We start from the raw sequence: 17,157 nt of genomic DNA, 5'->3' as shown, positions 1-17,157 counted from the left end.
GATAACACATACCAAGACCTTTGATATATCAGTTGTGGTGCATGGCTAGAACGAAAAATAGCCCAATCAGCGGTTGCAAAACGAAGTAGGCCTACTACTAGGCGTTGGAACTGACAGCGTAGGAGTTGGGGGTTTATCGAGAGCTACAGACACTCAGTAATGGTGGCACGCAGGGGGGGGGGGGGGGACCTATGGGCCGGAGTCTGTTACCACAGAAGTGTGCAACGTGGTGCACTTGTAATGCATATAGTTGGTGAAATTGTTGGCCCAAGAATAGAACAAGTATGACTCGGTGGTTTTCCGTTTTTAAAAAAAAGCTATTTTCCGTTTCATGTTTTGTAAATTCCGTTTCATTTATGTTTCAGACTACAATATGTAATTAACACTTGAACTAACACAAGTTGTGACAAATTAAAGGGTCCTTAAATTGACTGGCGTCGACATGCGTCGCTATTTGTTATTAAATTAAAGTAAGCCTACATATTAGTAACGAAAAATCATATCAGGAGCAAAGGCTACAATTATAATAACTACATAAAGCATGATTGTCCAACAATTAAGTGCACTGCTTTATTCAACGGGGCTTAGTGTTCACAAAACGTAAACATTTATTTTATCATCTCTTTCAACAGTCTAACGTCGTCTGCAAACTGAAGTATGCACATGACACAGCGGAAATAAAGTAACATTGCAAAGTTCAGCCACCCATTTTTTGCTAAACGTTTGCACATATTTTGAATGGTGGTTCCCGAAATGGTAATTCCGTTTAATGTGTAGCGTAAAAAAAGCTGTCTTCCAAGACAAGCGTTAGCAACAAACCGCTGGCTACACGTACTCTTGGGGGAAAAAACCTGTCCCATCTGCGCAGGCGCAACAGACTAAGCAGTAAACCAGCCCCAATTTCAGCCAGCAAACGTTTCGCTAACGTTCGCGAAGTATTTGATTGGTTCCCAATGTGACCATTTGGTTTACCGAGAAGCGCATAATCCAGTCTAGCGTTTGCCAATAGTACTGCACAGTTTTACAGCGTGTGGCAATAGTAAAATAATATTGATTTTTTTAACTTCGCGAAAAATCGTAATTCCGTTTCCAAATGTAAATTCCGTTTCACAATGGGAATTCCGTCCGTTTTCCACGATCGCGGAAAAGCACTGGGTCTAAGTGTGCTCATGAATCAAAACAAAATATATTTTAAAAACAAAGGCAATGAGCAGTAATGGACGCTGTATTCGTGGGAAACGCAAAGTTTTCCTGAAGAAATTAACCCATAGAAGCCGAGCTATACATTCAGACAAGAACCAAGAAAATATGAACTGGAGTCTGAGCAACAGTGGCGAAAATAGACGTCGGAAATAAGGGTAGTAAACGTCGCATGCGACGCGCGACGCCTTGTTTTGCGACCACTGCCAATGGGCCCACCGACGGGGATCGATCCTAGCAATCGTGATTGGAAGTCGGGTAATATAATACCGATAAACAAGAAAATAATGCACTGTAAAAAAAAGAAGAAAAAAAAGAAAAAAAAAAAGAAGAGAAGTTTTTATCACACATTACAATGACATTACATGAATACAAGTGATAGCAGTATAAATGTTAGCTACAATTAACAAACATGTGATTAGACTAATCCGATGAAAGAAGTTCCGGAGCGAAACACCATGGAACGCTAGGGAACCGTGGAGTTTCACGAGATATATTGAAACTCGTTACATAGCATACTGTCGGATAATACACATAATAAAACCAGTGACTGCTGAAAAACGGCGTACTAAAAGAAGAGTCACGCCATTTTATTACACAAGAGAATTAACAAATGTTTTGACTCGAAGATTTCTAGTACAGCATAGATGGTACCGAATTCGATTAAAATCAGTGGCGTGTTCAGAAGGCATAATTTGACTGGTTAGTGCATCCAGTGGCGGGTCCAGAAAATTCATTGGTGGGGTGGGGGTGGGGGTGGTTTAGATCCACCACTGGCATCATATCTTGAAGTGGCATATTGCTGGACTATTGGACTGGGTTTTTTACCTCGGTCCCACACCACCTTACTGGTATCCGTTGACAGATCCGACATGAGCGAATGTCGTTCTTGTTCAGATCACCTTTTTATCACAGTCGTTCTGAATGTAACACGGTTTAAAGCTGTTGCCATATTTATTTATGCAGGCTTTCGACTGGTCGAATGAAATCTGGCGCGTGTGCAGAGGTTGGATGGTGGGAATCGACCCCACCCATCCCCGCATCATGCGAATTTGTTTTCCATATATGTTTCGGGGCAGCACAACCCAGTACCCACTGAAAACGTCGCTCACAACAGTCTAGACCCCCCTGCTCAATGTTCTGCACACATGCCAGGAAATGACATCTGAGACCCTACTTCTGAAACTTTTCAAGCACACACATGTATCACGTTAAAGGAGCAACCAATAAAAACAACACACGTGTGTGTTCCGGTAGCAAAGTGTTAGCGGTCCCTCGATAGGTTAAATGAAGATGATGGGATACAACACTATGGAAAACCAGTCAAATCCTTATGCAACATTCGAACTCCTAGACACGCCAATGATTTGGTAAAAGGTGATAGACACCAACAGTTCATTAACACAGCACACATTCACCGCAGGGCCGTAACTATCCAAAATAAAGGAGGGGTAGTCAAACAGGAACCTGGGGACAGTGATATACAAGGGCGGACCCAGGAAACATTTTAGGGTGGGGACCAATGGCAAAGGGTACATGGAGAAACTCCCTCAAATGAAAATTGTAAATAAATTCTTCAAAATGGGGCACTTTAATTTTTTAAAGGGAGGAACAGGTCCCCTTGGTCCCCTCCCTTGGATCCACCCTTATAGCGTCTTCACAAGCTTGACATCCAAGTTATTGTCTCCTTGATACCCCGCTAGGTACAGCTCTGCACTGTTTATTATCATAAACTTCTCTCTTTTATTATACATGTACTTCCAAATCACACACAAGAATCCTTTGTTCACAACATTTCTTTCTTCCCATTAATTGTCTATTAATTACAGCACGATTATCACGATTTCTTCTCCGATTCTATGAACTGTTTTTGCGCCAGTCGCTCCGCCTCCTCTATGTACTCTTTGCCTCGACACCTCCGGCCCGTGACGGGGTCGACGATGGCCCCTAATTTATACACCATCTCGATGACTTCATGACGCACTTCTGGTATTTTCTGTTCTTCTAGCGTCTTGAGTAAGACCATGTCTCCGATGTCACCTTTAACGCTTCTGTCTTCGGCCCAGCATTGAAACCGTTTGTTGAAGTACTACAACAAATTTATTTAAAATTAAAATTAAAAGAAGAAGAAAAAAAAAAGTGAAATAGATAGGTAGACGAGTATAACAAAGGCAGTTATAATCAATTATGAATTATTATTGGCGGATCCAGGGAGGAGGGGGGTGTCTAAGCGGTCCTGTGACACCCTCTCCTAATTTTGTTTTCTTTTTAAAATTCATCATGCCCTACAAAAAAAGAGAAGAGTTTGAGCATCTTTTATTTCCGGGCAGCAGATCTCACTCCCTTTGGCAACTCGGATTATTTGCCCTTAGCAAAACTCAACCTCACCCTTTTCAGAATTTTGTAAATCTTGCTCATTTGGTACAGCGCTCGCCGTACTTGTTAGGTCTAAGGATCGAATCCCCTCAATGTCCAACGACTGGCATATCAAAAGCTGTGATATGTCCTGTTCTGGTTGTGGAAAAGTTCATATACTGTAAAAGATCCCTGGCCCAAGTACACTGCCATTAGAGAGCTAGACGGGCATTTGGATGGCTGAATAGCAAAAATCGTATGACCAACTGTACGTCCCATCCTCCTACAATTTTTTTTTTTTTTAAATAATTTCAGTTTGGTTTGACATGAAGAAAAGTAAAAGTATTTTGGAAATCCCCCCCCCCACTATTTTTGTGTGCCACTTAGAAAACAAGCGGATAAAAAAAAAAAAAAAAAATGTAGTAAATTATGGACACAGTACGAACAAAAAGGCATTCCTTGTGGAAAGGACTATAGTTCTCGAGGGGGCGGGATGGGATCGATCCCTGTCGGTGGGCTCATTGGGCTATTTCTCGTTCCAGCCAGTGCACCACGACTGATATATTAAAGGCTGTGGCATGTGATATCCTGTCCGTGGGATGTTGCATATATCAAAGATCCCTTGCTTAGTTGCTACTAATGGAAAAGTGTAGTGGGTTTCCTCCAAGTCTAAGACTATTATGTCAAAATTGCGAATTGTTCCAATAGCTAATGATTAATAAATCAATGTGCTCTAATGGCGTTGTTAAACAAAACAAACTTTAATAGTTCTCGAGCGGGGTGTGCGGGCAGGCGGGGGGGGGGGGGGGGGTCCGGGGTCGAAACTCACCAAAGCTGAAGCACATTTTATTTCAAAAAAATAAAATACATTTTCCAGGGAGCATGTCTTGATCCCCCATAAACTTCGTTCACCACAGTCTAGACCTATCCCACCCGCTACAATGCATGAACACGCACACATCCTCTGACAACATTCAATAGTAACAAAATATCATTAAAGACTGAGTCTAGTTTACCTTCAGCAAGTAGTTATCCAGAACCAATCGTAGATATCGCACCTTTACTAGCTCTGGGCGCATTTTATGTCGTTTCATCACCTGTCCTATGACAATATTCATTCGAGACATTGTTGTGAAAAAGTAACTTGTTTTCGTGAGCGAAAAACCTCTAACGAAAATAAAACGTGATTGAAGCAATGCGCTAAGAAGGGAGGTAACTGTCAAAAACGAGGCTCACTTTGGGTGAAAAATTTCTGTATGTTCTAGGAATTACATATTTTACTGCACATAGTATATCAAAAAATTGGGCACACGTTAAAGGGACATTCCTGAGTTTGCTGCAATTTTAAAGATGTTATCGACTAACAGAGACCTTTTAACGATTGTAATTACATATCAAATATATTTTTCTGCATAAAATATTAGTGGCTGTATATTAAACGTGTTTTTGATCGTTCTATTATTTGTACTAGGTTAAATTTCATTTTATTTCCTAATTTATTTTTTCTCTTATGTACGAAATTATTTGAAGACAAAATCAAGTTTCGACTACTTACAAATATTAAGACGACCAGAAACACAATGAATATACAGACACTGATATTCTAAACAAGAAAATATATTTAATATGTAAGTTTAATCGTAGAAATATTGTATTAGTCGGAAACATTTTACAATGCAGCAAACTCAGGAAGGTCCCTTTAACCAACTTACGGTGGATCAGGCTCTCTCGCATAGTCGTACGAGACAGGTGAGTGGGGGAGGTAACTTCGGGGTGGTGGGGGAAGGCGACAAGGCATTATTTGCTGCTGATGATGATGATAACTTGTTTAACGTGCCCATATACCACTAGGGTTTCGAACACGCCTATCCCGAGTCCGACCTCCGATAAGATCGGTGACCTGACTCGGGAGGGGGGGGGGGGGGGGGGGGGGCAGAGTTGAAAATGGGCAGAATTTTGAAAATAGCAATTAGTAAAAAAGTTAATAGAATAAATTAAAAAACAAAACAAAAAAACAACAACTTACAAGCCAAAAATAAAAGGAATTGACTGCTCGGCCGAATAATATTTATATAATTTGGAGCATTTTAGAAGGACGGTCCAAAATTAAATAAGAAAAAGAAGAGAGGATCGGACTATTTAATAATAATTAAAAAAAAGAGAGAGTAATTTCGACATAATCTTTTGAACGCAGATCTAAAAGTTTGAAGTCCGATCGATATGTCCACGTGAGTGGCCTCGTTAAGGCCGTTTGGGTGCACAGCTTATAGGGACGAGATGGGTTGCATCCCGTCAAGAAAACCCCTAGATTGACAGTCGATAGACTTTGAAGGTGTAGTGCTGTGCTGAAATACAGATCTTGAGAAGCCGGATCCGTCTGAACGAGAGAGAGTATCAGACTAGGGTATAGTCCAGTCGTCATGGGTTGGTATAGTGGTGCGGACGGGCCCGACTCCGGAGGATACGAGATGGTATCACTATAAAGCAAATAAAGTCTAGAAAAAGAGTAGTAAGGGCCGACCTATTTGCTGAATGTACACTATGATTAGCCTTTGGCGCGGGGCGTAGCACAGTGGCAAAGCGCCCGCCTGATGCGCGGTCGCTTTAGGATCGACCCCGTTGGTGAGCCCATTGGGCTATTTCTCGTTCCAGCCAGTGCACCACGACAGTCAAGGAACAAGTGCAGTTGATTATGTTATCTGTCAAGAAAGTTGTCTTTCCGACATTGTTAGCCTAAATGTAAAATATATCATCCCAGATTCTTCCATCCACTGCCCAATATCTATTATCATCAAATGTAAACTAACTACCACCAGACAGCAACAGTCCAATCTACATCAGCTGAAACCAAAACATAAAATCAACACCAATAATCGTGAAAAATACCAACAAGAACTAATATCCATAGATTCACCAGAAAAATACAAAGCTTCATGAATACCGAACTGTCTAATAACACAGTTGATGAATGTGTCGAGGTATTAAATAATATCATGTTTACAGCAGCATCCAAAGTATCACCTACGCGACACCAAAATCCAAATCCACCCACAAAACATAGCGAGAAAAACTCTCAAACAAAAATAAGTGTAAATTTTCTAAAGTCACAATTCCGTAGCCTGGCTAGACAACTAAAAACAAACCCATTAGATGCAACACTACGCAACTCACTGATGGAAATTAAGAAAAAACGACATAGAACCAACAGGCAACTAGAAGAAAAAATCTTAAAGAGGAATTGTCAAAAAAATTAATATTAGAAGACCTAAATGATGACAATCCAAAAGAATATTGGAGCATCATAAATAATATGGTCAGTAAAACAATGGCAACAACGAGTTACCCGATGAAATGATCGAGAATCTCACTGCCCATTTTAGAGATTTAAATAGGGATTCCAACTCCTACACAAACAAAAATTAACAAACATTGCTAGAAGAACATCATAAACGCGAAAACGACCAAAAAATACTACCCATCACTTGAGAGTAATATCTCATCAAAAAAAATACTCACTGCCATAAAATCACTTAAAACAAATAAATTAAGCGGTCCGGACACAATATCCAATGAAATGATCAAATTTGGACAAGGCATAATACTCTCAATGCAGTATACAACACTGGTATATTCCCGGTTAGCTGGAAGAAGGGATATATGACACCTATTCATAAAAAAGGAAATAAAATGGACCCCAAAAATTATCGAGGAATAACTATCACCAGCTGTCTGTGGAAATTATTCTCCTCTATTTTAAATAACCGCCTAACTAAGCACCTGGAAGACCAACACGTTATGTCAGAAAACCAGTCTGGCTTTAGAAAAGACAGAAGAACAACCAACAACATATTTATTATCAAAACTCTTACTAACAAATTTGTAGAAAAACTACGTAAAAAACTTTATATATGCTTTATAGATTTCCAAAAAGCTTTTGACACAGTTTGGAGGAAAGGACTCTTGCTTAAAATATTGCGACTGGGCATTGGTGGGGAGTTCTACAATATTATTAAGTCCATGTATATTAAGACTGAAGTGGCAGTTCAGTTCCCAAAAGGTGTAACAGAACAATTCGAATCTAATATAGGAGTAAAACAGGGCGATAGCTTAAGTCCCACTATATTCAATATATTTATAGACTACCTAACCTTTTCACAAGACAAATGCTCACCAGTTACGCTACAAAACCAAACATTATCACATTTGTTATGGGCTGACGACCTATTATTAGTGTCAGAAACTGCAATAGGACTTCAGGAGAGCCTAAGTACTCTCGGTAACTTTTGTGAATTATGGCATTTGACAATAAATCCATCAAAATCAAACTTTATGACAATATAAAAAGGCAAAAGCCCAACAAATATCAAGTTTTTCTTAAATCAAGACGAAATATGCCAAACAAATAGCTACACATATATAGGATGCAGCCTAAACTTAATAGGAAATTTTACTCAAAGAAAAACGGAACTTTATAAAATAAAAAAACGGTTCCAAAGCTCTTTTTAAACTGCACGTGGCTTTTAGTGGAGTAAACCCACCAATACATATTTACAACAAGCTATTCGATGTCCTCATTAAACCTATCATGCTTTACAATTCTGAGGTTTGGGGTACTGAACTGCACTAGAAAATAAAACAAGATGACCAACACAAATATTTTGATACACTGGAATCAGAACCATTCGAAAACCTACATACAAAATTCTGTAAGCAAAACCTTCAAGTTGGGAAAAACAGTGTCAATGTTGCATGTAAAAACGAACTCGGGTGCTATCTACTCATCAGTAATATACATACAAATATTTATAAATACTGGGCATACTTAGAAAATGTGCAATTAACAAGAACTATTGTCTATGATGCAATACTGTGCAGCAAAGCACTACACATACAACACAACATATGGTGGCACGCCTAAGCGCAATGCATGTTTGATAAAAATAACATTGATCCACGTATACTTCAAAACACACAAAAACGTATAAAATCAAATGCTGACAGTTTAAAGACAACTATTAACAATAACTACAACAAATACCTAACAACCAAACTGAAAGAATCAGAAAATCTTCAACTATACAAACATATTAAGGACAAATGTGTAATGGCTGATTACCTAACGTATATTAAAACAGTAAATTTTAGACAGGCAATTACAAGATTAAGGATTTATGCTCACAGACTAGAAATAGAAACAGGACGATGTAGGAACGTTGAGAGAAAAGATAAATTATGCCGTCTGTGTAATCAGGGGGACACAAAGATAGAAATACACTATCCAGATTTTACCAGCTTAACTGATTTGCAACAATGTGTTTTCCTCCTAGTCTGCCCAGCTCACAGATCACCAATAGCTGGGCCCCCCTAGATCAGCCTCTTCAAATCCTTTGCTACTAATGGAAAAAAAAAATAGCGGTTTTCCTCTCAATAACTATATATTATGTCAGAATTACCAAATGTTTCACACCCAACAGAACCGGCCTCGGTGGCGCAGTGGTTAAGCCATCGGACTACAGGCTGGTAGGTACAGGGTTCGCAGCCCGGTACCGGCTCCAACCCAGAGCGAGTTCTTAAGGGCTCAATGGGTAGGTGTAAGGCCACTACACCCTCTTCTTTCTCACTAACAACTAACCAACTAACAACTAACCCACTGTCCTGGACAGACAGCCCAGATAGCTGAGGTGTGTGCCCAGGACAGCGTGCTTGAACCTTAATTGGATATAAGCACGAAAATAAGTTCAAAAAATCAAACACCCAACAGCGGTTGATTAATGTGCTCTAGTGGTGTTTTTAAGCAAAAAAACCCAAAACCTTTTAAGTTTATTATTCACCTTACGGCACTCAGAACGTGAGTGCCTTCCATTGTGCATTGTTTATTTATTTATTTGTATAGACCAGTTCCAGTGATTTTATCATTGTTGTTATTCGTTTGTTTTAAAGCCGAGGAAAGGTTAGTATTTGCACCCCGCCAGATAATGCTTCATTAAAGGTAAATATATATATATATATATATATATATATATATATATATATATATATATATATATATACGTGTACTGTCATGTCTAATACTACATACAAAAAGTTTGTTTTTCGATTAGTAGAAAGGAATATTTTATATGTACCATTACAAAGACAGGAAAGCACATACCCCGGTCTTTGATATACCAGTGATATACACTGACTGCAACGAGAAATAGCTCAATGAAAGAAAGAAATGTTTTATTTAACCACGTACTTAAACTCATTTTATTTACGGTTAAATGGCGTCAGACATATGGTTAAGGACCACACAGATATTGAGAGAGGAAACACGCTGTCGCCACTTCTTGGACTACTCTTTTCGATTAGCAGCAAGGGATCTTTTATATGTACCATTCCACAGTCAGGGTAGTACATACCACGGCCTTTGATATACCAGTCGTGGTGCACTGGCTGGAACGAGTAATAGCCCAATGGGGCCCACAGGGATCGATCCCTGACCGACCGCTCATCAGGAGAACACTTTACCACTGGGCTACGCCTTTATGGAAAGATTGGGTCTCCTCACTCGATTTCGATCAAGTGTCAAAGCTACCATACGTTAGACATCAAATAAGCGAAGTTTAAAACATTCCGAGGTGACATTAAACAAACTCGTACTTTCATCTGATCGTAAAATTTTCATATTTCCAAGACGTATTTTAAAACTCTCTTGTTTGTAATACCTTCAAGGCTTTGAGTTGTAATTTTAAAACTAAATAACTTTCAAGGTAATCAAAGAAACTTTATCTATGTTTTTCTCCAAGATGGTATATCGTGCACCTGTCAATCTCTGGTTTGTTTGTTGACTCAGATGTGAACATTATAATAAGAAGTGTTTTTATTTCGCTTTTTAAGACTTAACGAACACTTAAACAACCCTGAATTGGCGGTTTGTCTGTGATTAAATACTAGTAGACACCAATGTCCAGATATACGAAGATTTCTAATACGCACTTTGTCACCGATGACTGATCGAGGTTCAACGATTATTGACCCAAACAAACCTTTAAAGCACGTGTGAAATCCAAGTTAATTCATTAGAAACTAGTACAGCGTCTTAGATCGTATATTCCACACTTCAGCTATGTTTTCATCGGTGCGTTGTTTAGTTCTGCAGTTTCTTCTGCTTCACCTGCCTAAAGGTAAATTTAACGGAACTCATCCAAGTTAGTAAACTAAATCTTAACGATAACATTAATTACAGGATCTTATTGAAATTATAACTTTTGGCAAATTCAGTATATTTTTGGTCATCCCGGTGTTTTACGTAGTAGTACGTATCTTGAGCACTAAGGTCAGTGACAGCAATATTTGGTATTTAAAAAAAAAAAATTTTCGCATATTAATTACGATTACCTCAACATTTATTTTAAAAACCCAAACATTTTAGATTGTAATCAGTGCATATGGGACCGTGACATTTTGCAGTACTAACCATTCCGGAGTGGGACTTAGATGGTATACATGTATAGAATTGGTTAGTTTTACATTTTAAATAGTCGATTGGTTAAATTGTATTGATTTATTTATTGCTATATGCTTCACAATTAATTCTGAAACATTCAGCTTTACGCATCATTTATTTATTGTTATGTGTTCATTATATTTGTGCGTTCATCTTTTATACATAGATGGAGATGTGTATCAATTGTTTTTGTGGGTTTTTTCAGATCCCAGCATCTTAATGGTTTCTTCGGCTATCGAATACTACGGCCTTTCAATGCCAGATTGCTTTGGGCGTTTTTGCGAAAATAAATGTCTGAATGGAACGATGACCCCCACGGCTGTAAATAGGTTGAACTGCTTCTGCGATAGAGTGTGTCTGGTTTACGGAGACTGCTGCCCAGATTTCTACTCAGTGTGTTTGGATGAAGCCAACAGTTCTCTCCCTGTCCGACCTGGTAATTACGAATGGGTGGCTAGCCAAGTTGAAACCATGACGAGCAGTAGTTCACAATTCAGATTCACGATGATCCTATTCAAGCACAAGACATGTATAAAAGCTAACATAAAAGTGATGTCACAATATATTTGGGTAATAGGGGAATGCCCCGCGTCATATAACGTCCCTTCTGTTGTCAAAAAATGCCGAAATCAAAGTGCAGACGTCATTGGAACTGTTCCCGCCACTCACACGATTCACAGATTTATTACATTCCAGAATGTCTTCTGCGCTGTATGCCACGATGTACCTCTCAATGACCTACATATATGGGAAACATCCTTAAAGTGTGTATCAGATGTACACAAAGAAAACATCACCGTCGATAATTTGCTGGATTTCCTGAACAATGACGAGTGTTTATTGACACTACAATTTCCACAGACAGTAGTATTCAGATACTGCCATCGTTCTGATGTCAACGATAATGTTTTTAAAAATAGAAATTCCGAAGAGTTTGTTGGAAATCTCTTGCAACCGACCACACTGGGATCAACAGTAGCTATGACCACCTTCAGTTCCATTGACATCGGGATCAACGAAACTAGCCAAAGTGATTCGGAAACTCTGGCCAGATTTCTGGAATTGTGTAACGCATACCGATATCTGGTTGTTGTTATGTGTGATATCAGCAGAAATGTTCACTGCAGATATCTAGAACCCGATACACATATAGTTCCGTTTTATAAATATAAATGCAATTTTTGTAAGAAGTTCACATTTCCTCCCAATTACCTTAGTCTAGGAGTTCTGTTTAGTTTTAGTGAACACGGTGTAACGCTTTGCAGTTTAACATCCACCTGCAAGAGTCCTCATCAGAAAGCGTGTCTCGTTGATGAAGTTTATGACTATTATCAGGACCGATGTCGACCGCTCGTCTGTCCTATAGGCAGGTCTCCAATCAACGGCTCTTGTGTGATAACTGGAAGTATTGTGGGTGATCTACAGCATCAGATATTCCCACATGGATTTCAGGTCATCCGGGTTAACATCACTTACAACAATGATTCCTGCCACTTAAATGACAAACTGTTTTTAGAAGTAATAAATGCATCATTTCAAACAGCTGGGATCGAACCAATTAAAGAAAACGCATTAATATCATTTTCAAAGAATATATCTGATCATAAAATAATATCATTAATAGTGGCATCAAGCTGCTCACAAAATGACATATATAACTATAGCTATTCTTCACAGTTTTTGGATGTTTTGTTTAAAGCTTTAATTGACAGCCATAAAGGTGGAAATATTACTGAAGCGATTGTTAGTACATTTCCCAGCAACGAGGATCTTGGTTGTGAAAATAACACTCATGTTGTGAGTAGAAATGGATCTCTCGAGGAAATCAACGAATCGTGGTTTGTGTACCATGGTCTCCAGTATTATCACCTGGAGAATATTCCATTCGTCATCAAAGTAGGTCTCAGCGATGATTCTGGAGCTAGTCTTGTAGAATACACTATCTGTGAAATGAACAGTCGTCTGCTTGACTGTCCCATGACCTCGTATCCTGAAAACGAGACCGAGAGTCAGAACGAGACTCTTCATATCCTTGGCACTGACTTGTATTTCTCTTTCGGAAGCTTTATATTTCACGAAAATCAGGTCTACGTCTGTTCTAACTTCACCAGAAGCTACTTATCGAACGAACTCGTCCATTTCTTCAATTTCAACCCAACACAAGGGCTGCTAACATTGGTGTGTTCGGTCGTTTCGGTGTTTTCATTAGCACTGATGCTCATCATATACTTTGCGTTACCAGAACTTCGGAACATTCCGGGTAAAATCGTCATGTCAGTATCGGTTTCCTTGCTGACGTCACAAACATTGTTGTTGCTGAGCAACCTACCCACTGGTCTCTTCTGCAAGCTTTTGGGAATCGTTCTGCATTGGACCTGGCTTTCCACGTTCATTTGGATGACCATGATGGCAACCAACCTTGTAAAAACCTTCACAGCCAAATCCACTGCATTACACAGCCACAAATCATTTTTATTTTATGCCGCCATAGCAGTGAGTCTCCCAGCTCTGATAGTTGGCGTGTGTGTGGCAGTGGACATGGCCGAAATACCTAACATGGCCATTGGATATGGGGACAATGGAGTTTGCTGGATCTCTAATAAGAAAGCTTTGCTCGCAGTGTTTGGTGTACCACTTGCTATTCTTATTCTGATAAACGTTGTATGTTTTGTAATTACCATATGCTCTATTGAAAGAAGTATGGACATCTCGAAAACGGCCACATCTACTAGAAATGATAGAGTTAAATGCATTATTTACTGCAAATTACTAATAATCACGGGACTTACATGGGCTTTTGGGTTTGCGGCAGGATTCTCAAATTCTGACGAACTTTGGTATGTTTTCATTATCCTAAACGGTAGCCAAGGTCTCTACATATTTATCTGTTTTGTGTTCAACCGCCGGGTATTGCGGTTATTGAAGACAAAACTGTCGAAAGCCAAAGATCGTGAGGGTTTGAGCCACGAATCTCGAACTTTATCAACAAAAATGTAGATTTAATTCTAAAAAAATGTTTTTTGATTAATGACACCACTAGAGCACACTGATCTATTAATCATTGGCTATTGGATACCAAACATTTGGTAATTCTGACATACAGTCTTAGAGAAAGAACCCTCTACATTTGTTTTCCATTAGTAGCAAGGGATTCATTATATGCACCATCCTACAGACATGATAGGACATACCACAGCCTTTGATATACCTGTCGTGGGGCACTGGCTGGATATTTAATATTAAGTCAGCATATCATCACAATACTATTTCATTTCATTTCTAAATTTGGTTTTGTGCTTAGGCCCAATTAAATTCCAGGGACTCTGTTCTGGACACACATCTTAGCCATCTAGGTTGTCTGTCCAGGACAATTCGTTTGTGGTTAATAAATAGTTGTTACATGTACATGTTAGTGAAAGAGAAGTCGGTGTGGCGGGCTTACACAAACCCACTGAGTCGTAAAAGCTCGGTGTACGTGAGAGCCGATACCGGGATGAGAACGCAGTGTATGTCAAGCTTAAGTCAGATGGGAAGCTTACGGTAGGTTGGTAACTAGTTTTACGTGCTCATATACCACTAGGGTTTCGAACACGCCCATCCCGAGTCCGACCTCCGATAAGATCGGAGACCTTACCGGAGACCTAATCGCAAGTCAGACTCGGGATGAGCCTAAAGGGACTGTCCTGAGTTTGCAGCCATTGTAAGATTTTTGCGATACAGTCTTGTTGGCAACTACTATTTCATACTAAATACATTTTCTTGTTTAGAATACCAGTGTCTGTATATCGAATGTGTTTGCGGTCGTATACTAATGTTTGTAGCACTCAATTTCTACTTTATTTCGTGATATATATTTTCTCGTACGTACGAAATTATTGGGAGATAAAATCCGGTTTGGGCTACTACTAGCATTTGGACAACAACAAACACCTTGTAAATAGAGACACTGATATTTTAAATGAGAAAATGTATTTAATTTGTACGGTATGTTACATCATCGAAAAGGCTCTATTGGTCAGAAACATTTTACAATGATTGTAAACTCGAGACTGTCCCTTTAAGGTTTAAAGTAAGTAGTTGCTAGATTCATTTGAAGGGTAAGAAGGGTGCGCAAGTAGCGGCATACGACTTGAGGTGGATAGGGGGACCCAGCAATGTTTTAGATTACAAAGTTTGGCTATTCTAAATACCACTTTTCTGTTTTAGCGAATCAGTTCAGTACGGTTCATGTACACAATTCTTAGAACGTACCTAATTCGACTAGCTGAGGAAAATGAATGAGTTAGCTTTTTTTTTCAATATCAACAGCCAATAAAATCTAGCATTGATCATTAAAGGATACCATTTGTTTTAATTATTACCAGCGGTGATGTTTCTAGATGTTTGGGAGATGTAATGTTTTGTTCTATTGATATTGTCTTTTAAACTTGTCTTGTTAGGGTGTTAGTTTTCATATATATCGGTAATTGTTTCATTTGCCATTGGTTTTTGTGTGTGTGTGTGTGTGTGTGTGTGTGTGCGTGCGTGCGTGCGTGCGTATACGCCTGCGCGCTCGTGTGTATTTGTGTTATGAACATTGATTGTTGACTGTAATAGTCGGCTATAATATAAAACAAGTTTTATGACTTTAAAATTGGCTTCTGTGTCAAAATATTTTATGTGCTAATTTATGTGTTATATTATGTAGGTTATACCCTTATAATATTTTATATGTTGATGTATTTGCTATATTATGTAAGTTATACCATTTAATATCAACACCATGACGTGTCTCAATAAAAGTAACGCCCATTATCATTGGCCGGACTTAACTATATTGTTTAATATTGGTGTTGTCTTTAAATAAACGTTATATTTGAGAAGTGTAAAAAATGTTGTTGTTGTTTCATAGTTATCTTTCCACTGAGTCGTTAAAACACGCTCTTGGTGGTGGGAACCGGTACCAGGAGGCAAATCCAGTATCTACCAGTCTTAAGACCGATGGCTTAACAACGTGAAAAGAGAAACCATCCGCGCCACGCAGGCTATTCATATCGACAAGCCACAGTGTGGCATTTATATGTAATTTCCAACAGGAGAGAGAGAGAGAGAGAGAGAGAGAGAGAGAGAGAGAGAGAGAGAGAGAGAGAGAGAGAGAGAGAGAGAGAGAGAGAGAAGGCTTATTTACTTATTTATTTTAACTTGATTTATATCTTGAAATATTCAATTAAATTAAGGACTGTTATTTAGTGGTCTTAATTACACCTCCCCTTGCAGGAGCAAGTTCCAGCGTTTGTTTCTGTTGTTATTAGTTTGTTTTAAAACCGGCATCTATGTAGGCTACCACCCCTCACGCATCGATGTAGGCTATCCCTTCCCCGCATCGATGTAGGCTACCCAGATAATGGTACATAACAGATTCCTCGTCGACGACTTTACATTATTAAATGTCATGGTATCACAATTTACACAATATACATGTAGGCCAACTGTCATGTCTGTGAGAAAGTGCGTATAAAAAGTCCCTTTCTGCTGGCCAGTAAGTAAAACGTTTCCTCTCACTGTCGTACTTATCATGTATACTTAGCCAAAAAAGTTTAGCAATTTGGTAAATGTGCTCAAATAAAAGAAAACTCGTGATTTATAAAATGAAATCAGACACTGGATTTAATTGAGAAAATGATCAATGTCTTGTGAAGATTTTAGTTTTCATTTTAACAGTCTATTTACCGAAGTAAACTTACCATGAACAACAAAATAAATATCCGCTTTTCTTTTGTCATTCAGTATATTATTGTAGGCAGCTAATAGGAAGCCGTGGGTTAAATTATGCTGGAATGTCATCAAACAAACAATAAAATAAATAAAAAATAAATATATAAATAAAAATAAAAACTGGCAATTGGAATTTTCAATAAATCAGATTTATTTATTCTGACTGTAAAAGGGACTGCTGCCTGATAGACTCTAGTCACGCCACCCCACCCCCACCTCCGTCTGAACATGTGCCACATGGCTAGCAGATCAAATACTGTGATATGTACTGCCCTGCTTATGGGAAAGTACTTATAAACTAAAAAAATCCTTGCTAGGGCTAGCCTTTGTGGAAAGGTAAAATTTGGTTTGTTTAAAGG

At 38.7% G+C, this 17,157-nt stretch overlaps 2 protein-coding genes across 2 annotated transcripts; one reads left to right on the top strand and one right to left on the bottom strand.

Moving 5' to 3' along the window:
* Positions 1–1,525: 1,525 nt before the first annotated feature.
* LOC121388223 (28S ribosomal protein S17, mitochondrial-like) lies at positions 1,526–4,752 on the bottom strand. The gene is made up of 2 exons (XM_041519489.1): positions 4,572–4,752; positions 1,526–3,289 (listed from the first exon to the last, which is right to left on the bottom strand). Exons 1-2 carry the CDS (start codon positions 4,680–4,682, stop codon positions 3,038–3,040), a joined length of 363 nt encoding a protein of 120 aa, XP_041375423.1. The 5' UTR covers positions 4,683–4,752; the 3' UTR covers positions 1,526–3,037.
* Positions 4,753–11,350: 6,598 nt separating this feature from the next.
* LOC121389210 lies at positions 11,351–14,144 on the top strand. The gene has a single exon (XM_041520813.1). It carries the CDS (start codon positions 11,351–11,353, stop codon positions 14,039–14,041), a length of 2,691 nt encoding a protein of 896 aa, XP_041376747.1. The 3' UTR covers positions 14,042–14,144.
* The last annotated feature ends 3,013 nt before the right edge of the window (positions 14,145–17,157 follow it).

The sequence above is a fragment of the Gigantopelta aegis genome, chromosome 14, assembly GCF_016097555.1.
Source record: "Gigantopelta aegis isolate Gae_Host chromosome 14, Gae_host_genome, whole genome shotgun sequence".
Lineage (NCBI taxonomy): Eukaryota > Metazoa > Mollusca > Gastropoda > Neomphalida > Peltospiridae > Gigantopelta > Gigantopelta aegis.
This window is presented reverse-complemented; position numbering and strand designations above follow the sequence as displayed.